General features: G+C 50.3%; 1 protein-coding gene across 1 annotated transcript in view; it reads right to left on the reverse strand.

Annotated features, from left to right (window-relative positions):
- LOC119965678 (carboxypeptidase inhibitor SmCI-like) overlaps window positions 1-24,493 on the reverse strand; it is a 43,594-nt gene that overhangs the window by 1,086 nt on the left and 18,015 nt on the right. Inside the window, exon 3 of the mRNA XM_038796442.1 lies at window positions 20,227-20,424. Coding sequence (XP_038652370.1) covers window positions 20,227-20,424 — 198 coding nt within the window. The remainder of the gene's footprint in view (window positions 1-20,226; window positions 20,425-24,493) is intronic.

Here is a 24,493-nt window from a genome sequence, read left to right on the forward strand (position 1 = left end):
TTTTGCATCGGTATTCACAAAGGAGAGGGACACGTTGATTGGTGGTGTCTCAGAGGGATGTGTAATTATTTTAGAATAGTTTGTTAATTCGAGAAAGGAAGTGTTTGGTGTGTTAAAAAGCATTTAGGTAGACAAATCCCCAGGGCCAGATGGCATTTATCCTAGATTCCTGAGGGAGACAAGAGATGAAATTGGTAGGTTTCTGACAGAAATCGTTTTGTCCTCATTGGCGACAGGTGAGATCCCGGAGGATTGGAAGATAGCCAATGTTGTACCGTTATTTAAGAAGGATTGCAAGGATAACCTTAATTATAGGCCATTTAGCTTGATGTGAGTGACAGTGATATTGTTGGAAAAGATTCTCAGAGATGGGGGGTTGGACTTTCCGATTCCGGGGCTATGTCCCCGCACCGGTGTGGGAACAGTGAGAAAATGGTGCAAAACGGCCACCGATTCCCCGTTTTGCTCGGGGCTAGCAGGACGCAGCATACAGCACCCGGCATTCATGCTGATACACACCGGAGAATTGCCGGGTCTGTGGTTGCACATACACACAGCAGTGGCCTGCAGCGGCCGCACCGTGCTATATGCAGAGGCCGCTCGTGGACCTGGCCCGCGAAATAGTGTCCCCCACCTTTGGCCGGCTCGAGCGCCCCGGACCATCCTCACATGGTGCCCGCAGCCCCGAATACAGTCCCACCCTGCCTGCGGATTGGCCCTCACCCAACTGTGGTGATGCTGGACTGAGTCCGCAGCCACCATGCCAAGTTCCTGACTGGTGAGACCATGAGTGACCCACGCCTCGGGAACTCGGCTGGTCGGGGGCGGAGCATCATGGAGCGGGCCTCAGGCAATGTCCTGAGTCAGTTGATACGTTGCGCCAAGTACTCCTAGAGTACGCCACTTTTGAGGGGATGGATCATCATGAAAGCGGCGCGGCCCCCGATTTGGTTAGAAACTTGGATTCTTTGGCCGATTGCCTAACATGATTTCGGCGTCAGTGACCGGAGAATCCAGCCCAGGATCTATACACATTTGGAAGTGAATAGTCTTATTTGCGACAGACAGCATGGTTTTGTATGAGGGAGGTCATGTCTCACTAGTTTAATTGAATTTTTTGCAGCGGTGACAAAAATGATTGACGAGAGAAGAGCTGCGGATGTTGTCTACATGGACTTTAGTAAAGCGTTTGAGAAGGTCCATCATGGAAGGCTGGTGCAAAAGATTACATCACATGGGGTCAGGGGTGAACTAGCTGCATGGATTCAGAACTGGCTTGGTCATAGAAGACAGAGGACAGCAGTGGAAGGGTCCTTTTCAGAATGGAGGTCTGTAACTAGTGGGTGTTCCGCAGGATTCAGTACTGGGACCTCTGCTCTTTGTAATATATATAAATGACTTGGATGAAAACGTAACGGATCTGATTAGCAAGTTTGCGGATGACACTAAGATTGCAGGAGTTGCGGATAGGGATGAAGATTGTCAGAGAAGAGAAAGGATATAGATAGGCTGCAAAATTGGGCAGAGAAATGGCAGATGGAATTTAATCTGGACAAATGCAAGGTGATGCAATTTGGTAGATCTAATTCAGGTGGGAGTTAGGAAATAAATGGCAGAACCATCAGGAGCATAGAGACTCAGAGAGATCTGGGCGTGCAGGTCAACAGATCCTTAAAAGTGGCAGCAAAGGTGGAAATGGTGGTAAAGAAAGCATTTGGCATGCTTGACCTCATGGGACGGGGATCGAGTATAAAAGCTTGAAAATTATGTTGCAGTTATATAGAAAGTTGGTTAGGCCACATTTGGAATACTGTGTCCAATTCTGGTCACCACACTGCCAGAAGGACGTGGAGGCTTTGGAGAGAGTACAGAAAAGGTTTACCAGGATGTTGCCTGGTATGGAGGGTATTAGCTATGAGGAGAGATTGAATAAACTGGATTGTTCTCCCGAGAGAGACGGAGGCAGGGGCGACCTGATAGAAGTTTATAAAATGATTAGGGGTATAGATAGGATGAACATTTGGAGGCTTTTTCCCAGGGCGGAATTTAAATTACAAGGAGATACAAGTTCAAGGTTAGGGGGGACAGGTTCAGTGGAGATGTGTGGGGAAAGTTTTTGACACGGAGGGTGGTGGTGGCCTGGAATGCAATGTCAAGTGGTTGAGGCAGATATGTTAGCGACCTTTAAGACTTATCTGGATAGGAACATGAACAGACGGGGTTTAGAAGGATACAGGTGGTTGGTCTAGGTCAGACAGGAGATCGACGCAGGCTTGGAGGGCCGAAGGGCCTATTCCTGTGCTGTATTTTTCTTTGTTCTTTGCTCTTTGTACTTTGTGAAGACTGTGTGACCACAACTCATACAGACAGCGAGAAAGCACGGGGAATCGGCAATTGAATTGCCACAACTATTTTATAATGTTGTAAAGTACCTTTCAGAGATAGCTGCATGATTGCAGAGCCACAAGAAATGAATCCACAACATGTTTACCACATCCCTTATGATTGATTGGAGCCTTGTGTTTTGTACAGTAATTAAGCCCAAAGTATTATATCATTATAATAACACAACACATAATAGACCTATTCTGAAAGACAGACCTGCTACTTTTAGCCCAGCTCCTCTTTTGTAATATTTGAGTTGGGTGTGATGACATTGGAGACTGTCTCAATGTTGCCAGGCCTGATTGTATGGCAGCAATAGAGTGTCACAGGCGGGTTTAGCTCACTAGGCTAAATCGCTGGCTTTTAAAGCAGACCGAGCAGGCCAACAGCACGGTTCAATTCCCGTACCAGCCTCCCTGGACAGGCGGCGGTGGAATGTGGCGACTCGTGGCTTTTCACAGTAACTTCAATGAAGCCTACTTGTGACAATAAGCGATTTTCATTTCATTTAATTTCATTGTGCAAGTGTAATATTCTCTCTTTAAAATATGACATCATCAATACAGGTGGAGTTGGAAGCTGGTTCCCAATTAGAATAAATCTCAATGAAAGGGTGGAATTTGACAAATTTAAATCTCTTGGGTATTGTAGCCACCTGGGGTGGCCATGTGCCGATTACAAAATGGACACTGCAAAGTATGAAGGGAAAAATGGACAATGCTGAGAAAACAAGCAGGTGCAAGGTTTGTCTGTTGATTGGAGTTGTAGCTCCCAGACAAGACCGATACTGCAAATCCATTACCATACTAATGAGCCAACTCCGGGGACAAAAGAGAAACATTTAGGTAAATGATACTAAAGCAGACACCCCGGTGCCAGAGGAGACTAGAACAAAGCAGGCCAACGGCCACCTAGGGCCTGCCCAGCAATCAGGGCACACACCCCTTTATTGGAGGAAATCGATACCAATGATCAGGATACGGTCCAATTAATTGGGACCAAGTTCAAGCAACGCCCAAAAGCGCGCAAAGCCTCTTTGGGTATAAGAAGAAGCCCCCAAGAGAGAATCGTTCTTCTTGGCCTTGGCTCTCAGCGATGAGAGAGCTGCCTAGCAGCTGCACCAGAACAAGTAAGTCCAAAGTCAATGCTACGAGATAGATGCTCCTAGCTACTATTCCGTACCAGCTCGACCCCCGCAGCCTCAGAACTGGACAACGGCCATTGTTCCTCTGACTGAGTGGGCAAACAAAGCTAAGTATAAGCTTTAGTAGTAGTGATTGTTTAGTTGGTAGAGTTTGTGCATGCGTATAATTAACTGTGTGTGTAAATAAATGAGCATTGATTTTGAACTTACTAACTGGTGTATCGAGTCTTCAGTATTTGGTTTTGAACCCTGTGGCGGTATCGAAAGATACCTGGTGACTCTTGGGCAAATGTGATTAGAATTAAGGAAGGTGACTAAATTAACTGCCTTAAACAGAGCCAATTAAAGAGAGAACACAACGAGCAACAGTATGTGAATTCAGAAATAAAAATGTAAAGTCAGCTTTTACAAAATATTAAAGCAGTCTCGTTGGATATAAACTTGTTGACAGAATGATCTGGCAAAATATTTTGAAGATTTTTTTTAAATGCTGGAAAGATCATACTGACAGAAATCCATTTAGCAGGAGAATAAATGCAATTTTATATTTTGTACTCTCAACAGGAACTCTTACCGTTCCTGTCACAAGTTATTTTTCTCAAATGAACATGCCCTTTTGAAAAAGCTGTTGGGTCAGAAACTTACCGACAGTTGGGCAATTCCTTTGGCACTCCGACATAGATACAAAATTGTTTGTATTCCCCCCACAGCCTCCGTACGTAAATTCCTCACAGGCCGTTGTGGCGTTATTGTAATAAAAACGGATAAATCTTGCCCTACATCTTCCCACTACACGTGGCAGAAAGCAGGCGTGATTGTCTAGAAAAATACAAATTGTTGCATGGAACATCTGTAGAATTACATAATAATTGATTCAATAAACAGAGATCTTGGTTACTACAAAAATAATAACAGGAGGGGCCTGATCTATTGGCCGTGTTGCGTCTGCAAGATGACAAGACATGGCTGGTAGAAGCCAGGAGATCCCTCTTCTGTGACCTACCAAGTTCGCCACGTCTCGTGAGATATAACAGGATCTTATGAAGCATCACAATCTAAATCCCGCCCATTGCAGGCAGGATAACTATCTGGCAAATCTGCACATTAGAGTGAGATAACTAGTCTCACTCTATTACTCAATTGCTAGATCCACTGAGGGCCTGGAATCTAACCCCTTTGCCTCGGAGACCTCGGGCGAGCACGGTTCAGTGCTGGTCCCCACAAAAGCAGAGCAGATGGAATGGCACTTGGTGGGACTCCAAAGGAATCGGAGGCCCCCAGATGGTTGACCTCTTCGGCAGGGTGACATTTTGGAAATGTAGATGCCTTTGTGGCATCTTTGCACTGCCAGCCTGGCACCCTGCTAATGCCATCTTGGTGCCAGCCAAGCACAGCCAAGGTGCCCAGGTGGCATTGGCAGGGGCACTGCCTGGCTGGTGGTGCCTTGCTGACATTTTTCCTGTGGTGGAGTTTGGTCTGGCGGTGCCTTGCGTGTGTGGGATGGAGGTTGGGGCGGAACCTGAGACCCCCTCATAGGTGAATTGGGTCTTTGGATGGTTGTGGGTTGAGTGTTAGGGATGACATCGAAAAATAGCAGCCCAATCTCTTCCTGTATTGAGGAGTTCTGGCGAGTGGAACTCCTGAGTGCAGGAAACAGGAATAAGTGCAGCCTCGAAGGGGAGTTCCCCGCTGAGGCTGCAAATTGCAACACAGTCCCGATAGATAACGTAGTGTTGCTTGCCTCTAGGAGCACCGGGAAATACCGGGAAAAATGTGCTCATCACAGGATTCCAAATTGGTTAGATCGCACTGAATTGAAATCGGAACCATTTCTGGTGAGTAAACTCCCTCCAGTAGTTAGTGCCAAAAATGCACCCCGACATGTGTAATATTCCACACGGTGTCATAATATCCACACATGTATATAATGAGATGCAGACACACAGGATGACCAATGAACACACAAAACAGAACAACCAATCACCAGACAGGACACCACCACTATAAAGCTCACAGGGCATTAAGACTCCCGCTCTTTTCGGGACCTACATACTGAGACAGTCAGAGTGCACAAGTCAGTGGACATTATTGCCATGTGGTAGCGAATAAGTTTGGTCGAGCCAGTAAGAGGTCATCAGTAGGATTAGTAGAGCGTCAACCTACAGCTGAACATGTACAGCAGTTCATAGTTAAATCAGTGTTGGATCATCTCCGGTGTCAGACGTTTGTTTCTAGCTTTCCTGCATCCAGTTACAGTCAACGTCGAACCAACCTGCCAAACACATCACACGGGGTGGGAATGATGATCGTCCTGTGGTCCTTACGGAGTACAAGCCAGGGGTGGGGGATCTCTATTAACCTCTGTATAAATAGTCGGCCAGTAAGGCACTGACCAGAGCAGGAACCGGGAGAGATCTACCGGGCAGTGTAAATATTGTTTGTAAATAAAACAATGTTTCATTATTTAATTTGGTGTGGACTGCCCATGTCCTTATTAAAAAATGAATCTTGCCATTCCTGGCTCCCTCGCTGACTGATTCGTCCAACTTGAATCTCAGCTGCTTGTCGCAAACAAAGGGGAGCTATTTATCAGCACTCCCTCCCACTCACTCCCAGTCTGTACACAGACATGACAGCGTGCAGACCTGTTTCTCTCTTTGGCGATGCTGACCTGATCAGACTTCTCGATGCCGTCGATGAGAGATGGGGAACCCTGTTCCCCTGACGTGGCTGTAAAACCAGCCGCAGGGTCAGCAATGCCTCCTGGGAGGCAGTGGCAGCTGCAATGAGTGTGGGCAGTGTGACCAGGGGGACCGCCGTCCAATGTAGGAAGAAGACAATTAACCTCCAACAAGCTGCAATGGTAAGTTACCACCTCCTTTCTGACATCAGTTCCACCTGTACCCCTCAATTTCCCAAACCCTCCCCCCAATCCACAGGCTGACACCTCGTAACCCCAAAATCTGATCTTCAAGCTTGTTTCTCAGATTCCTCTGGTACCCACCAGCACAGCCATTTCATGTCCAGGTGCAGTACCCACACATGCCACCTGCTATAGACATCCCTGACCCATCAAACGTGCAGCTCACAATGTCCCCTCTTTGGACCCGCAGGAGAACCTAGTCCATAACAAGAGGGAAAGGGTGAAGACGGGGAGCGTGGAGTCCCAGAGATCTGAGTCCTCACATCCTTTGAGGAATGGGACCTGGAGATCACGGTGCTGTCCAAGGAGAGAGAAGTGACCAAGAGCAAGATTGGCCTGCACCAGAGAGGTGAGGATCCATTGCCCGTTCACCCAGATGACCTGTCTCAAGAGAGTTGTTGATGTCCCACCAAATATCCTTCCATTTCACTGATCACATGTCCATTGTGTTGAAGGATTGCCATCTGATGAGGCTAGACCTTCCGGAGTCGTTCCAATGTGCTGTGACCCAAGAGACCACCGCAGAGGAGAGCTCCAAGAAGAACCTCGGTGATGTGTCACAGCTATCACCTGCACCCTCCAGCAGTGCAGATTCACACATCTTGGAGGGCTTATAGGCTTTGGGAACACAATCTGATAAGTATCGCACAGCTGCTGATGCACATCAGGTGGCGGAAGGAACATCCAAGGGAGACAACTGTCAGAGGTCTGCGGAATCCCAGCATACAGCTGGGTCACAACCAGATGCTTTGCCTTTGGACAGGTAGTTCCCGAGCTGCTACAGATGAGAGGCCAGAGTTGTGAGATTGAGAAGGGGGTATTAGCAATATTCCAGTGACTGTAAGGCTGATTGGAGGAGTCCCAGAGTCTTCAGGCTCAGAGGATGGTGCCGGCAATGCGTGGCACCCAGCCTAACACTGCTAGTGTGGTGAACTCAATGGAAAACCTGGAGCACAGCATCCGCACCTTGGGTGGTGGTGTTCAAGCCATGGCTAAATCCATGACAACCATTGCTGAGGGCCTCAACATCATATTCCAGTCGATGAGGGGCATGTCCCAGACACAGGTAGACATTGTCGAGGCACTCCAGAGCGTGGCCCAGTCACTGAGGACCATCGCTGAGGGTGTCAGCACCATACTGCAGAAAATGGGGAGCCTCCAGGACTGACAGAGCCAGATGACTCAGAGGCCTCTGAAACTTACTCCAGCTGCTGCCCCCTGCCATGGAGTCCCTCAGGGCCCTACGGGCACCCTAATGTTGGAGGAAGTGCTGGAGGCCAATCTGAGTTCTGCCACCAACAAAATTATGGCGGTCTCCAGTTCTTCTGATTTGTCTCCTCCTAACACCTGGCATCTCAAGGGTTTCAGCAGAACAGGGTGACAGGCGATGCCTGTGACACCAGTAACTCGGCTGGGATTCTCCGGCTCTAGGCTCTCCAAAGGATGTCCACCAAGGGCGTCAAAGCTCACAGAGTGTGGGAAACAGTAGGCTGCCTCCAGCTCCAATGTGCATCCTGGGGAAATAATTCGGCTTAACGGCAGAGCACGGAAGACTAAGAAGGTTAAGGATCACTGAGTGGGCACGGGGGGGGGGGGGGGGGGGGGGGGGGTAGGGTGGGGGGGACACCATCGGTAGCAGGCAATAGTCATAGTTTTAATTGTTCACCTGAAGCCTTTGTCACATGATTCTACATTTTGGCTGGAATGTACCCCCCCCCCCCCCCCCCCCCCCCCCCCACCCCTCCCACCCGTTGCCCCTGCTCTCTGACTGCAGTGACATGCCATGGGAAAATTATGGGTGAGGGCCGGTTGGCAGCACAAAGACAGGAGTCAGACTACGACACAGATCAAGGAGCACCTGAGCTTACTTCACAGTGAGTTATCATCACCCATCATGCTTTGTATAATGACCCACTGATAGTGCCAACTCAGGGTCAGCACCTGGAATGAAGGTACACAGACCCGGAGAGCATGGGACAGGGTGACCAGCAGGGCAGAGGGGTAAATGAGTAGGGAGAGATTGGGTGAGGATGAGAATGGGTGGTAAGGGGGTGAGTTAATGAACAAAGCCACGCCCGTGAGAAGCGAGTGAGGATAAGTGTCTCCCTGGTCCTGTGGGCATGCAGAACCCTCGCCGCCAGCTGTCTTCTGGAATCCCATCAGTGCTGAACAATTGGCGCAATTGTCCCATGGTGATTCGTGGGGAGGAAGAAGGTATTCGGTGAACGTCCATCCATTTTGAGTGGGCATCTATAAGGAGCAGAAGCATTGGACACAAAAAGGGGCCAGCAGATTTGGCATGCAAGCGCACCCAGGGGTGTCCTGGCCATTCCCAAGGGTGGAGAGAGGCTGATGAGGAAGCTTATGGTGTTCCTGGTAATCCACACATTGTTGCACCACTCGCTCAATGTCGCTGTCGAGTCCTGACCACCACACGTAGCTCTTCATGAGAATTTTCATTTTAGAAACACCCAGGTATCCACTCTGCAAATCTTGGAAGATCGTGCGCTGACCTGGCATAGGCCTACAGATCTTCTGGGGGTTTTCTTGTCGCTGTCGAGTCCTAGTCACCAAACGTAGTTCTTCACAAGAATATTCATTTTAGAAAAACCCAGGTGTCCACTATGTAAATCATGTCAGATCGTGCACCGACCCAGCCACGGGATGACCATGTGACCTCCCCACAGGCGGATACCATGCTCCTCACTGAGCTCCTACTGCTCTGCAAGATAGGCTGACAGCTCTTTCTGGGGGGGTTTCCTTGTAGTAAGCCACACAGGAAGATGCAATTTAATGCGAAACGGGATTCCCCGTTGGCTGATGGCTGAATTGGGAAAGGCGAAAGGCTGGGGAACCTGCATGAGGGGAAAATCATGGCCGGGGCCAGGCTCCCAACAGAATATCATGCTCAGGTGCCTCGACAGCAGCATCAATGCATTCTACTCCACACGTACAGTAAACACCATTGGTATATCATTAGTGGGCCAGATGGTATTCTCCGAATCCTCTGATATTCCACCTCTGCCGGGATGAAATACCGATGGCAATTCTCACTAGTGGTTTTAAAGAAATGGGAATCAGGTGCCATGGCTGATGAAGGAGAGAGCAGAGGTAAGACATGCAGAGGACATGTCGAAGGACACTCAATCCCGGTGGCCGTCAAGATGACCATTTACACCACGGGGGCCTGCCAGGCGCCTGGTGGGGGCCTGTTGAGGATCTCTCAGAACTCGGTGCACAAGTGCATCCACTCCGTCATGGACACCCTGGGCGGGATTCTCCGACCCCACGCAGGGTCCGAGAATTGGCGGGAAGCGGCGTTATTTCCGCTCCCGCAGGTTTTCGAATTCTCCCGCCGGTAAAAAACCGGCGTTGTGCAAATCCCGTCGGCAGCCTGTGAAAACAGCTGGCGCCGGCGGGATTTCATTTTATTTGCACTGACCTGAAATCTCCGGCTCGGATGGGCCGAAGTCCCGCCGACGTGGCCACGGGTCACGTCGGCGAAAATCACAGTTGATTTAAAACGGCGTCAACCATTGATGATGGTTGACGCCGTTCAGTGTCGGGGGTGGGTTGAGGCATTGGGGGGGGGGTGGGTTGCGGCCATCGGGGGGTTGCGGCCATCGGGGGAGTGGGTTGCAGCATCGGGGGAGTGGGTTGCGGCCATCGGGGGAGTGGGTTGCGGCCATCGGGGGAGTGGGTTGCGGCCATGGGGGGAGTGGGTTGCGGCCATCGGGGGAGTGGGTTGCGGCCATCGGGGGAGTGGGTTGCAGCATCGGGGGAGTGGGTTGCGGCCATCGGGGGAGTGGGTAGCGGCCATCGGGGGAGTGGGTTGCGGCCATCGGGGGAGTGGGTTGCAGCATCGGGGGAGTGGGTTGCGGCCATCGGGGGAGTGGGTAGCGGCCATCGGGGGAGTGGGTTGCGGCCATCGGGGGAGTGGGTTGCAGCATCGGGGGAGTGGGTTGCGGCCATCGGGGGAGTGGGTTGCGGCCATCGGGGGAGTTGCGGCCATCGGGGGAGTTGCGGCCATCGGGGGGGTTTGGGGGCAGCGGCGGGCAGAGAGGGGGGGGCGACGGATGCCCGGGGCCAACGCACCGTCGCCCCCCCCCCTCTGTACGCCGCTGCCCCCTACCCTAACCACCCCCCCCCCTCACCACCCCTACCTCCCTCCAACGCCCCTACCCCCCTCCCCACCACCCCTACCCCCCTCCAACGCCGCCCCCCATCTCTCGCAACGCCGCAACCCCCCCCCCCCCACAACTGCCGGAACACACACCCCCCCCCCCACCACAACTGCCGGAACACACCCCCCCCCCACAACTGCCGGAACACACACCCCCCCCCCCCCACCACAACTGCCGGAACACACCCCCCCCCCCCCACCACCACAACTGCCGGAACACACACCCCCCCCCCCCCCCCCCCCCCCACCACAACTGCCGGAACACACCCCCCCCCCCCCCCAACTGCCGGAACACACACCCCCCCCTCACAACTGCCGGAACACACCCCCCCCCCCCCCCCACCCCCACCCCCACCACCACCACCACTGCCGGAACACACCCCCCACCCCCCACCACCACCACCACCACCACAACAACAACTGCCGGAACACACCCCCCCCACCCCCCCACCCCCACCACAACTGCCGGAACACACACACCCCCCCCCCACCACCACCACAACTGCCGGAACACACCCCCCCCCCACAACTGCCGGAACACACGCACACACACACCCCAACTGCCAGGTCTGTCTCTCTCTCTCCTCCTTATCCTCCAAAAGACGCCGGGTCTCACCACTTCCGCAGCTGGAGAAACTGACGCGTATCGCGTCAGTCAGCTGCTAGCCCCTCCGGGAACGGAGAATAGCGGCCTTAAAGAAGGCCCCGGCGCCGGAGTGATTAACACCGATTTTTTTCGCAGGCAACCCGCGTTACGAAGGGCTACGGAGAATCCCGCCCCCTATATGCCTGTTAAGCACAATATATCAAATTCAATGTGCAGGATGTGAAGAATCACATGGGAAGCGACTTCATGTGCATCCTCGACCCCATCATCCAAGATGAACTAAAGGGTGGGCCTGATGTGCTGGTTTCTCATGGCCTTTCCTTGCTAGTGGCTGTAATGTAGGGATGAGATACTGAGAGACTGGCTGGAGAAGCACCAAACATTAAAGAGCGCTCTCAGTGTCGGGGGGTGGGACATGACTCAGTGGCTTGTTGTGAGCCTTTGGCACAGAAGTCGTCCCTGTCCTCGCCGACCTGCTCCACCACCTGGTCTTCACAGTGAGTGAGTGGCCTGAATTCCAGCATATCCTCCCCCCACCCCCACACACACACACCCAACTCCACCCCCACCACCCACACACCCCCTTTGGTCCGAGCTGTCTCTTGTTATGGACAATCTTGTCCTGCATAAAGAAACTTGAATAGACTGTGAGCAGGACATGAGCCAAATCAGATTTTCAGCATGATGTCTACGGTGAGTGTTGGGCATTTCTATGTAAGAGCTGACAATGTGACTTGTGAAGTATACCACAAGAGATGAAGACGTTAAAGTGTGATGAATCACTGCGGATGCCCTTTCTCGTGGTAAACTCTGAGATCTGCTGAGGGTGAATGTCTATGCGGGTGTCATTAAATACGGCACCCAGGACCTCAGTCAGCTAAGCTAATGGCAGGGTGGACAAATCCCAGGCCATCCTGCCATTCATACTGAGTTAAACTCAGGTGTTTTGGCTTGGCATTCCATGCCATATTGAGCTGGCAATTCATGATGGACCAAAAACCTTTTCAAACTGGCTTTCATCATCAGTGGTAGAGTTTATCAAGTCATACACACACCTGAACACTCCATCTGTGACTATCTCAGTACGATATTGGGCTGATAATCATGATATGCCACAAAGATCTCCTGTTGATCCTTAGAAGGATCCTGAGGGATAGAAGTATAAGAACATCATGATATTCAGTGCCACAGGCTACAACGCTGGCTCTCTGCCATCTGAAGGTAATTTGAGCCCTGCTTGTACAACCTTCATGTGCGAGAAGTGTGTCCAGCTGCAGCTCCTGTTAGACCGCATGACGGCTCTGGAGCTGCGGATGGACTCACTTTGGAGCATCCGCGATGCTGGGGAGGTCGTGGATAGCACGTTCAGTGAATTGGTCACACCGCAGATTAGGATTGGTGACGGATACAAGGAATGGGTGACCAAAAGGCAGAGAAAGAGCAGGAAGGCAGTGCAGGTGTCCCCTGCGGTCATCTCCCTCCAAAACAGGTATACCGTTTTGGATACTGTTGGGGGAGATGACTCACCAGGGAAAGGCAGTAGTAGCCAGGCTCATGGCACCGTGGCTAGCTCTGCTGCACAGAAGGGCGGGAAAAAGACTGGCAGGGCTATAGTCATAGGGGATTCAAATGTAAGGGGAGTAGACAGGCGTTTCTGTGGTCGAAAACGAGACTCCCGAATGGTATGTTGCCTCCCGGGTGCTCGGGTCAGGGATGTCTCCGATCGGCTGCAGGACATACTGAAGGGGGAGGGTGAACAGCCAGTTGTCATAGTGCATATAGGCACCAACGATATAGGTAAAAAAAGGGATGAGGTCCTACAATCAGAATTTAGGGAGTTAGGAGATAAGTTAAAAAGTAGGACCTCATAGAACACAGAACATAGAACATAGAACAGTACAGTACAGAACAGGCCCTTCGGCCCTCAATGTTGTGCCGAGCCATGATCACCCTACTCAACCCACGTATCCACTCTATACCCGTAACCCAACAACCCCCCCCTTAACCTTACTTTTATTTGGACACTACGGGCAATTTAGCATGGCCAATCCACCTAACCCGCACATCTTTGGACTGTGGGAGGAAACCGGAGCACCCGGAGGAAACCCACGCACACAGGGGGAGGACGTGCAGACTCCACACAGACAGTGACCCAGCCGGGAATCGAACCTGGGACCCTGGAGCTGTGAAGCATTTATGCTAACCACCATGCTACCCTGCTGCCCTAAAGTCCTCAAAAGTACCCTGCTGTCCTCAAAGGTAGTAATCTCAGTGCCACGAGACAGTCAGAGTAGAAATTCAAGAATAGTCAGAATGAATACGTGGCTTGAGAGATGGTGCAGGAGGGAGGGGTTCAGATTGTTGGGACATTGGAACCGGTTCTGGGGGCGGTGGGACCATTACAAACCGGATGGTCTACACCTGGCCAGGACTGGAACCAATGTCCTAGGGGGTGCTTTTCCTAACACTGTTGGGGAGTTTTTAAACTAATGTGGCAGGGGGATGGGAACCAGATTAGAAAGGTAGAGGTCAGTAAAGAAGCAGCACTTAAAGCCAGTAAGGTACGAGACAATAAACTCAATGTGACTAAGGGGAAGAGTAGACAGGGAAGAGATGATGAATGCAAAGGTGGTCTGAGGTGCATTTGTTTTAATGCGAGAAGTGTAGCAGGTAAGGCAGATGAACTTAGGGCTTGGATCAGTACCTGGGAATATGATGCTATTGGTATTACTGAGACTTGGTTGAGGGAAGGGCAGGACTGGCAACTGAATATCCCAGTATAGATGCTTCAGGATGGATAGAGAGGGAGGTAAAATGGGTGGAGGAGTTGCATTACTCGTCAGAGATGATATCACAGCTGTGATTAAGGAGGGCACGGTGGAGGATTCGAGCACTGAGGCAATATGGGTGGAGCTGAGAAATAGGAAGGGTGCAGTAACATTGTTGGGACTTTACCTCAGGCCTCCAAAAAGCGAGCATGAAGTAGTGGTACAAATATGCAGACAGATTATAGAAAAATGTTGGAGCAATAGGGTAGTCGTGATGGGAGATTTTAACTTCCCCAACATTGAATGGGATTCGTGCAGTGTTGGAGGCATAGATGGAGCAGAGTTTGTAAGGAGCATCCAGGAGAGTTTTTTAGAGCAGTATGTAAATAGTCCAACTCGGGAAGGGGCCATACTGGACCTGGTATTGGGGAATGATCCCGGCCAGGTGGTTGAAGTTTCAGTCGGTGATTACTTTGGGAATAGCGATCACAATTCCGTAAGTTTTAGAATACTCATGGACAAGGACAAGAGGGGTCCGAAAGGAAGAGTACTAAATTGGGGAAAGGCAGAGTATAACAAAATTCGGCAGGAGCTAGGGAATGTGGATTGAAAGCAGCTGTTTAAGGGTAAATCCACATTTGAAATGTGGAAGTCTTTTAAGGAAAGGTTGATTAGAATGCAGGACAGACATGTTCCTGTGAAAATGAAAGATAGAAATGGCAAGATTAGGGAACCATGGATGATGGGTGAAATTGTGAGACTAGCTAAGATGAACAAGGAAGCATACATAGGATCGAGGCAACTCAAAACTGATGAAGCTTTGGAGGAATATCGGGAAAGTAGGACGAATCTCAAACGCGCAATAAAGAGGGCTAAAAGGGGTCATGAAATATCTTTGGCTAACAGGGTTAAGGAAAATCCCAAAGCATTTTATTCGTATGTAAGGAGCAAGAGGGTAACTAGAGAAAGGATTGGCCCACTTAAAGACAAAAGAGGGAATTTATGCGTGGACTCAGAGGAAATGGGTGAGATTCTTAATGAGTACTTTGCATCGGTATTCACAAAGGAGAGGGACAAGACGGATGTTGAGGCTAGGGATGGATGTTTAAATACTCTAGGTCAAGTTGTCATACAGAAGGGGGAAGTTTTGGGTATTCTAAAAGACATTAAGGTGGACAAGTCCCCAAGACCGGATGGGATCTATCCCAGGTTACTGAGGGAAGCGAGGGTCGAAATAGCTGGGGCCTTAACAGGTATCTTTGCAGCATCCTTGAGCACGGGTGAGGTCCCGGAGGACTGGAGAATTGCTAATGTTGTCCCTTTGTTTAAGAAGGGTAGCAGGGATAATCCAGGGAATTATGGACCTGTGAGCTTGACGTCTATGGTAGGCAAACTGTTGGAGAAGATACTGAAGGATAGGATCTATTCACACCTGGAAGAAAATAGACTTATCAGTGATAGGCAGCATGGTTTTGTGCAGGCAAGGTCATGTCCTACAAACCTAATAGAATTCTTTGAGGAAGTGACAAAGTTAATTGATGAGGGAAGGGCTGTAGATGTCGTATACATGGACTTTAGTAAGGCGCTTGATAAGGTTTCCCATGGCAGGTTGATGGAAAAAATGAAGTCGTATGGTGTTCAGGGTGCACTAGCTAGATGGATAAAGAACTGGCTTGGCAACAGGAGACAGAGAGTAGTGGTGGAAGGGAGTGTCTCAAAATGGAGAAGGGTGACTACTGGTGTTCCACAGGGATCCGTGCTCGGACCACTGATGTTTGTGATCTACATAAATGACCTGGAGGAAGGTATAGGTGGTCTGATTAGCAAGTTTGCAGATGATACTAAGATTGGTGGAGTTGCAGATAGCGAGGAGGACTGTCAGAGAATACAACGAAATATAGATAGATTGGAGAGTTGGGCAGAGAAATGGCAGATGGAGTTCAATCCAAGCAAATGCGAGGTGATGCATTTTGGAAGATCAAATTCAAGAGCGGACTACATGGTCAATGGAAGGGTCTTGGGGAAAATTGATGTGCAGAGAGATCTGGGCATTCAGGTTCATTGTACCCTGAAGGTGGCAACGCAGGTTGATAGAGTGGTCAAGAAGGCATACAGCATGCTTGCCTTCATCAGACGGGGTATTGAGTACAACAGTTGACAGGTCATGTTACAGTTGTATAGGACTTTGGTTCGGCCACATTTGCAATACTGCGTGCAGTTCTGGTCGCCACATTACCAGAAGGATGTGGATGTCTTGGAGAGGGTGCAGAGGAGGTTCACCAGGATGTTGCCTGGTATGGAGGGTGCTAGCTATGAAGAAAGGTTGAGTAGATTAGGATTGTTTTCATTGGAAAGACGGAGGTTGAGGGGGGGACCTGATTGAGGTCGACAAAATTATGAGAGGTATGGACAGGGTGGATAGCAACAAGCTTTTCCCAAGCGTGGGGGTGTCAGTTACAAGGTGTCACGATTTCAAGGTGAGAGGGGAAAGTTTAAGGGAGATGTGCGTGGAAAGTTTGTTACACAGAGGGTGGTGGGTGCCTGGAACGCTTTACCAGCGGAGGTGGTAGAGGCGGGCACGATAGCATCATTTAAGCAGCATCTAGACAGGTATATGAACGGGCGGGAACAGAGGGAAGTAGACCTTGGAAAATAGGTGACAGGTTTAGATAAAGGATCTGGATCGGCGCAGGCTGGGAGGGCCGAAGGGTCTGTTCCTGTGCTGTAATATTCTTTGTTCTTTGTTCTTTGTTCTTCCTTCGGGGTAACATTGTCTCCCTGGGCAGCTCTGCTTACACTCCTCTTTGAGGCCTCCTGGTCCTTCAGCATCGCCGGCTGTGTATGCAGTTGGCAAGCTGGTTGCTGCTACCTCTGATCAGTTGTTCTCCACTCCCTCATTCTCCTTCCCTCACCCTCACATGGGGAACCTCCTCCAGAGTGCACTATTCCCACAATCTCTGTACCACTTTTTGTTTCAGTTTTCCCTTTGCCGGAACCTCCTTGTGTGAAGCCTCACTTCCAAAAGCCTCCCTTCAGCTGAACCCTTCAGTGGCTCAATGTCAGAGATTTGCTCAGAGTGCTGAGGAAACAATTTCTTCATTCCTCATGCAGTCTCAGCTGCAGCCTCAAACCCCTCATTGTGCTGCTCAGATACTGTCATTTAAACCACCATTGTGCTCCTTCAATGATCCTGTCGGAATCGTCTTCTACCTGTACTTAGTATTTAGTATTTAGTTTTTAATTTTAACAACAAAAAGAGGGAGAGAGTTGTCAACTGGTGGGGTTGTGTGCTACTCCTGCACAATGTGGGGGATCATGGACACTTCAAGTGGCCCCAGGATTACATGTGTGGAAAGTGCATTCAGTTGCACAAGCTCACTGAGAGCATGAATCGGTTGGAGCAGCAGCTGGAAGCACTGAAGAGCCCACAATTAGCTGAATGCTAATAGCTTCAGAGATGTGGTCACACCCAAGGTACAGGAATATAGATGGGTGACCATCAGACAGGATAGGCATAGAGTGCAGGGGGATCCAATGGCTTTCCCCAAACTGACCAGTATGCCGTTTTGGATATTGATGAGGTGGAAGGTGCATCAGAGGACAGCAGCAGCAGTGGACAGAGTGAAGGCTCCACTATCAGCCTCCTGCACAGACGGAGGGGGGTACAAAGCATAGGAAAGTGATAGTGGCAAGGGAATTAATAGTAAGGGGTACAGATAGGCACGTCTGTAGCCACAAAAACGACTCCAGGATGGTAGTTTGCCTCCCTGGTGCCAGGGTTCTGGATACAGAGCGGGTTGAAAGCATCCTAAAACAGGAGGGAAATCAGACAGAGGTCATGTCCATAATAGCATGAATGACACAGGTAGAAAGAGTAGCGAGGTCCTGCAATGGCAATTTAGGGAGTTAGGTAGAAGATTAAAAAGCCAGACATCTTGGGTAGTAATCTCAGAATTACTTCCACTGCCACATGTTAGCGTGGCTAGCAACAGGGATAGAGTGCAGTTGAACACAGCAGGTGTAGAAACTGGGGATGATCGTGGTACCAGGGCAAGGCTGGCTAAGAGGATGGGCAGGCTGGGGGAGGTCGAACTCAGTGGGCCTGGAGTGTACCTGCTTCAATGCACGGAGTATAACAGGTGAAACAGATTCATTTAGTGCCTTGATTCACGCGCGGAACCTGGATATGCTTGCTGTAACGGAGACTTGGTTAAAAAAGGAACAGGACTGGCAGCTAAATATTCCAGGATATAGGTGTTTTAGACGAGACAGGGAGGAAGAAAAGAGGAGTTGCAGTACTGGTTAGAGAACATATGACAGTTGTACAGAGGGAGCACACCATGGAAGAATCAAATAACGAGGCACTGTGGGTCGAACTCAGAAATAGGAAAGGGGCAGTCACAAGAATGGGGGAGTACTACAGGTCTCCCAACAGCCCACGGGAAGTTGAAGAACAGATATGTCAGCAGATTCTGGATCGATGTAGAAATAATAGGTTTGTTGTAGTGGGTGACTTTAATTTTCCTCCTGTTAGCTGGAAATCCCTTAGGGCTAGGGGTCTGGATGTTGAGGAATTTGTTAAATGTGTCCATGAAGGTTTTTTGGAAAAATATGTGGATAGTCCGACTAGAGACTATATTGGACCTCGTGCTAAGGAATGATCCCGGTCGGGTCATCAAAGTTGCTGTGGGAGAACATGTGGCGAACACTGACCACAATTCCGTAAGCTTTCGGATACTCATGGAAATGGACAAGTGTTGTCCTAGGGTTAAGGTGCTAAATTGGAGGAAGCCAACTGCAACCAGATTAGGCACGATTTGGAGGCTGTTGTTTGGGAGAGGCTGTTTGAGGGTAAATCCACATTTGGCATTGTGGGAGTCTATCAAGGAGCAATTGATGGGAGTGCAGGGCAGACATGTGCCGGTAAAAAGGAAGGACAGGACACGCAGGATTCAGGAACCATGGATGACCAGGGAAATTGAGAATATAATCAAAAAGAAAAACAATGCAGATGTGAGGTGCAGGCAACTAAAACAGATTAAGCACTTGAGAAATACAAGAAAAGTAGGCAAGAGTTCAAGCAGGGCGTTAGGAGGGCAAAAAGGGGTCACAAAATGTCCTTGGCAGACAGGATTAAGGAGAATCCCACGGCATTTTATGCATATATTAGGAACAAGAGGGTAGCTTGAGAAAGAGTTGGTCCACACAAGGATAGAGGAGCGAAATTATGGGTAGAACCAAAGGATGTAGGTGATAACCTGAATGAGAATTTTGCATCGGTATTCACAAAGGAGAAGGACACGTTGATTGGTGGTGAATCAGAGGGATGTGTAAACACTTTAGAACAGGTCCTTATTACAAGGAAGTAAGTATTAGGTGTGTTAAAAAGAATTAAGGTAGACAAATCCCCAGGGCCTGATGGCATCTATCCTAGATTCCTGAGGGAGACAAGAGACAAAATTGATGGGCTTCTGACAGAAATCTTTGTGTCCTCGTTGGCCACTGGTGAGATCCCAGAGGATTGGAGGATTGCGAATGTCGCACCATTATTGAAGAAGGGTTGCAAGGACAACCCAAGTAATTATAGGCCAGTTAGCTTGACATCAGTGATAGTGAAATTGTTGGAAAAGACTCTCAGAGATAGGGGGCTGGATTCTACGACAGACATACCTGCTACTTTTAGCCCAGCTGATCTTTTGTAATATTTGAGTAGAGTGTGATGACATTGGAGATTGTCTCAATGGTGCCAGGCCTAATTGTATGGCAGCAATAGAACATCATTCACCCATTGTGCAAATGTAATATTCTCTCTTTAAAATCTGGACATCATCAATACAGGTGGAGCTGGAAGCAGGTTCCCATTGAGAATAAATCCCAATGAAAGGATGGAATTTGACAAATTTAAAACCTCTTGGGTATGTGAATTCAGAAATAAAAATCTAAAGTTAGCTTTAACAAAATATTAAAGCAGTATCGTTAGATATAAACTTGTCGACAGAATGATCTGGCAAAATATTTTGAAGATTATTTTTAAAAGCTGAAAAGTTCATATTGGCAGAAATCCATTTTGCACGAGAATAAAGGCAATTTTATATTTTGTTCTCTCAGCACAAACTCTTACCCTTCCTGTTACAAGTTCTTTTTCTCAAATGAACATGCCCTGTTGAAAAAGCTGTACATTACTGACCAGGAAATTATGTTGGAACAGAAACTTACATGCAGGTTGGCAATTCGTTTGGCACTCCGACATAGTTTCAAAGTTGTTTGCATTCCCCCCACAGCCTCCGTATGTAAATTGCTCACAGGCCAGGGTGTTTTGATTGTAATAAAAACGGATAAAACTTCCCCGACATCTTCCCACTTCACGTGGTAGAGAGCAGGTGTGATACGCTGGAAAATTACTGATTCTTTCACCTGTAGAATTACATAATAATTGTGTCAATAACAGGATCTCGTGAAGCATCGCGATCTAAATCCCGCCCATTGCGGGCGGGATCATTATCTGGCAAATCTGCACATTATAGTGAGACAACTAGTCTCACTCTATTATGCACTTGGCAGATCTAATGAGGGCCTGGAAGCTAACCCCTTTGCCTTGCAGACCTCGGGCAAGCACCGTTCAGTGCGGGTCTCCACAAATACAGAACAGATGAAACGGCACTTGTTGGGGTCTCCCAAGGAATCGGAGCCCCCCCAGATGGTTGACCTCTTTGGCAGGGTGGCATCCTGGAACTGCAGGTGCTACCTTGGCATCTTGGCACTGCCAACCTGGCACAGCCAGCTAATGCTACCTGGGTGCCAGTCACACATTGTCAAGGTGCCCAGGTGGCACCGGCAGGGGCATTGCCACTATGGTGGTGCCTGGCTGACATTCTTCCCGTGGTGGGGATTGGGTCCGGGGGTGCCCTATTTGTGTGGGATGCGGGGGGTGGGGGGTGGGGGCGGTGGGGGGTGGGGGGGGGGGGTGGTGGTGCAGGGAAGCTGTGGCCCCCTCACAGGTGAATTGAGTCTTTGGATGATTGTGAGTTGAGGATAGGGATGTCATCTAAATATAGCGTTTCAATCTCTTACTGCACTGAGGAGGTCTGGCGATCGGAGCTCCCCAGTGCAGGAAACGGGAATAAGTGCGGCCTCAAAGGGGAGTTCCCCACTGAGACCGCGAAATGCCACACAGTCCCGATAGATAGCGGGATGTTCTTTGGCGCTGGGAACTCTTGAAACACCCGGCTAAACGCGCTCGCCACAGGATTCCAATTTGGTTCGATCGCACTGAATTGGAATCAAAACCATTACTGGTGAGCAAACTCCATCCAGCACTTAGTGCCAAAAATGATTCCCCACATGTGTAATATTCCGCATGGGACGACGGGATCGGAATGATTATCTTCCCCGTGGCCCTTGCGGAGTACGAGTCGGGGCGGGGATCTCTATTAACCTCTGTAGAAATAGTCGGCCCAAAAGGCACTGACCAGAGCAGACACCCGGGAGGAATTCTACCGGGCAGTGTAAATATTGTTTGTAAGTAAAACAACGATTCCTTAATTTACTCGGTTTGGACTGCCCGTGTCCTTATTAAAAAATGAATCTTGCCATTCCTGGCTCCCTCGCTGTCTGATTCGTCCAACTTGAATCTCATCTGTTCGTCGCTAACAAAGGGGAGCTATTTATCAGCACTCCCTCCCACTCACTCCCAGTCTGTACACAGACATGACAGCGTGCAGACCTGTTTCTCTCTTTGGTGATTCCGACCTGATCAGACTTCTCGATGCCATCGATGAGAGATTGGATTGGATTTATTTATTGTCACATGTACCAAGGTACAGTGAAAAGTATTTTTCTGCGAGCAGCTCAACAGATCATTAAGTACATGGGAAGAAAAGGGAAGAAAAGAAAATACATAATAAGACAACACAAGGAACACGATGTAACTACATAAGCACCGGCATCAGATGAAGCATACAGGGGTCTAGTGTTAATGAGGTCAGTCCATAAGAGGGTCATTTAGAAGTCTGGAAGCAGCTGGGAAGAAGCTGTTTTTGAGTCTGTCAGTGCGTGTTCTCAGACTTTTGTATCTCCTGCCCGATGGAAGAAGTTGGAAGAGTGAGTAAGCCGGGTGGGAGAGGTCTTTGATTATGCTGCCCGCTTTCCCCAGACAGCGGGAGGTGTAAATTGAGTCAATGGATGGGAGGCAGGTTTGTGTGATGGACTGGGCTGTGTTCACGACTCTCTGAAGTTTCTTTGCGGTCCTGGGCCGAGCAGTTGCCATACCAGGCTGTGATGCAGCCAAAGAGGATGCTTTCTATGGTGCATCTGTAAAAGTTGGTAAGGGTTAATGAGGGAATTTGAAACTGCTAACCATCTCCACATTGATGCTGACAGTGGTGTGTACAGATGGGGAACCCTGTGTGAAATTCTCCCCTACCCGGCGGGGTGGGGGTCCCGGCGTAGCGGAGTGGCACGAACCACTCCGGCGTCGGGCCTCCCCAGAGGTGCAGAATTCTCTGCACCTTTAGGGGCTCGGCCCGCGCCGGACTGGCTCCCGCTCCACCGACTGGCGCCAATTGCCTTTGGCACTACGCCGATCGGCATCGAGGCAGGCCGAAAGGCCTTCGCCGGTCGGCAGGAGTCCACGCATGCGCCGGAGAGACAGCGGCCGCTGACGTCACCACCGGCACATGTGTGGTGGAGGGGGTTTCTTCCGCCTCCGCCATGGTGGAGGCTGTGGCGGCGGCGGAAGAAAAAGAGTGCCCCCACGGCACTGGCCCGCCCACCGATCGGTGGGACCCGGTCGCGGGCCAGGCCACCGTGGGAGCACCCCTCGGGGTCAGATTGCCCCGAGCCCCCACCAGGACTCCAGGGGCCCACTCACGCCGCCAATCCCGCCGGCACAGAGGTGGTTTAAACCACGTCAGCGGGAGAGGCCTGACAGCGGCGGGACTTCGGCCCATCGCGGGCCGGAGAATCACTGCGGGGGGCCCGCTGATCAGTGTGGTGGGCCTGCTGACCGGCGGGGCGTGATTCCCGCCCCCGCCAATTCCCGGGTGGCGGAGAATTCCGGCTACAGCGGGGGCAGGATTTTCGCTAGCCCCGGGTGATTCCCCGACCCTGGGGAGGGGGGGGGGGGGGGGGGGGGGGGGGGCGGGGTGGGGGGGGGTGTCGGGGAATTCCGCCTCCTATTCCCCTGAGAGGGTTGTAAAACCAGCAGCAGTGACAGCAATGCTTCCTGTGAGGCAGTGGCAGCTGCAATGAGTGCGGGCAGTGTGACCAGGAGGACCGCGTCCAATGTAGGAAGATGACAATTAACCTCCAACAAGCTGCAAAGTTACCAGGTACCTCCTGGCATCAGTTCCGCCTGCCACCCCTTAATTACCCCACCAATCCATTGGCTGACACCTCATGACCCCGAACATCAGATCTTCAAGCTTGTTCCTCAGGACCCTGTGGCACTCACCAGCACAGCCCTTTCATGTCCAGGTGCAGTGTCCACACATGCTACCTGCTATAGACATCCCTGACACATTAAACCTGCGGATCACAATGTTCTCTATTTGTCACCGCAGGAGAACCTAGTCCACAATAAGATGGAAAGGGTGAAAAACGTGAGCAGGTGTAGGGGGGGAGGAATTGCCTCTGGGGATCACAGGGCTATGCAAGGAGAGAGCAGTGACCAACAGCAAGTTTCACCTGCGCATGGAGGTGTTCATTGTCTTGTAGGATCACCATCTGATGAGGGCGGGCCATCCGGAGTCGTTCCACCGCATTGCCACGCAAGAGACCACCGCGGAGGAGAGCTACAAGAAGTAAATCGGTGATGTGTCACAGCTATCACCTGCATCCTCCAGCAGTGCAGATTCACAAATCTTGGTGGGCTTATAGGCTTCAGGGGCACAATCTGGTAAGTATCGCACAGCTGCTGATGCACATCAGGTGGAGGAAGGAACATCCGAGGGAGACAGCTGTCGGAGGTCTGCGGGTGGGCAGCATGGTAGCAGTGTGGATAGCACAATTGCTTCACAGCTTCAGGGTCCCAGCTCTGATTCCGGCTTGGGTCACTGTCTGTGCGGAGTCTGCACATCCTCCCCGTGTGTGCGTGGGTTTCCTCCGGGTGCTCCAGTTTCCTCCCATAGTCCAAAGATGTGCAGGTTAGGTGGATTGGCCATGCTAAATTGCCCTTAGTGTCCAAAATTGCCCTTAGTGTTGGGTGGGGTTACTGGGTTATGGAGATAGGGTGCAGGTGTTGACCTCGGGTAGGGTGCTCTTTCCAAGAGCCGGTGCAGACTCAATGGACGAGTGGCCTCCTTCTGCACTGTAAATTCTATGATAATCTATGATAATCCCAGCACACAGCTGGGTCACAACCAGATGCTTTGCCTTTGGACAAGGTACTTCCCGAGCAGATACAGATGATAGGCCAGAGCTGTGAGTTTGAGAAGGGGGTGTCAGCGACATTCCAGCAATTGTAATGCCGATTAGAGGAGTACCA

Source organism: Scyliorhinus canicula, chromosome 5, assembly GCF_902713615.1.
Source record: "Scyliorhinus canicula chromosome 5, sScyCan1.1, whole genome shotgun sequence".
Taxonomy (NCBI): domain Eukaryota; kingdom Metazoa; phylum Chordata; class Chondrichthyes; order Carcharhiniformes; family Scyliorhinidae; genus Scyliorhinus; species Scyliorhinus canicula.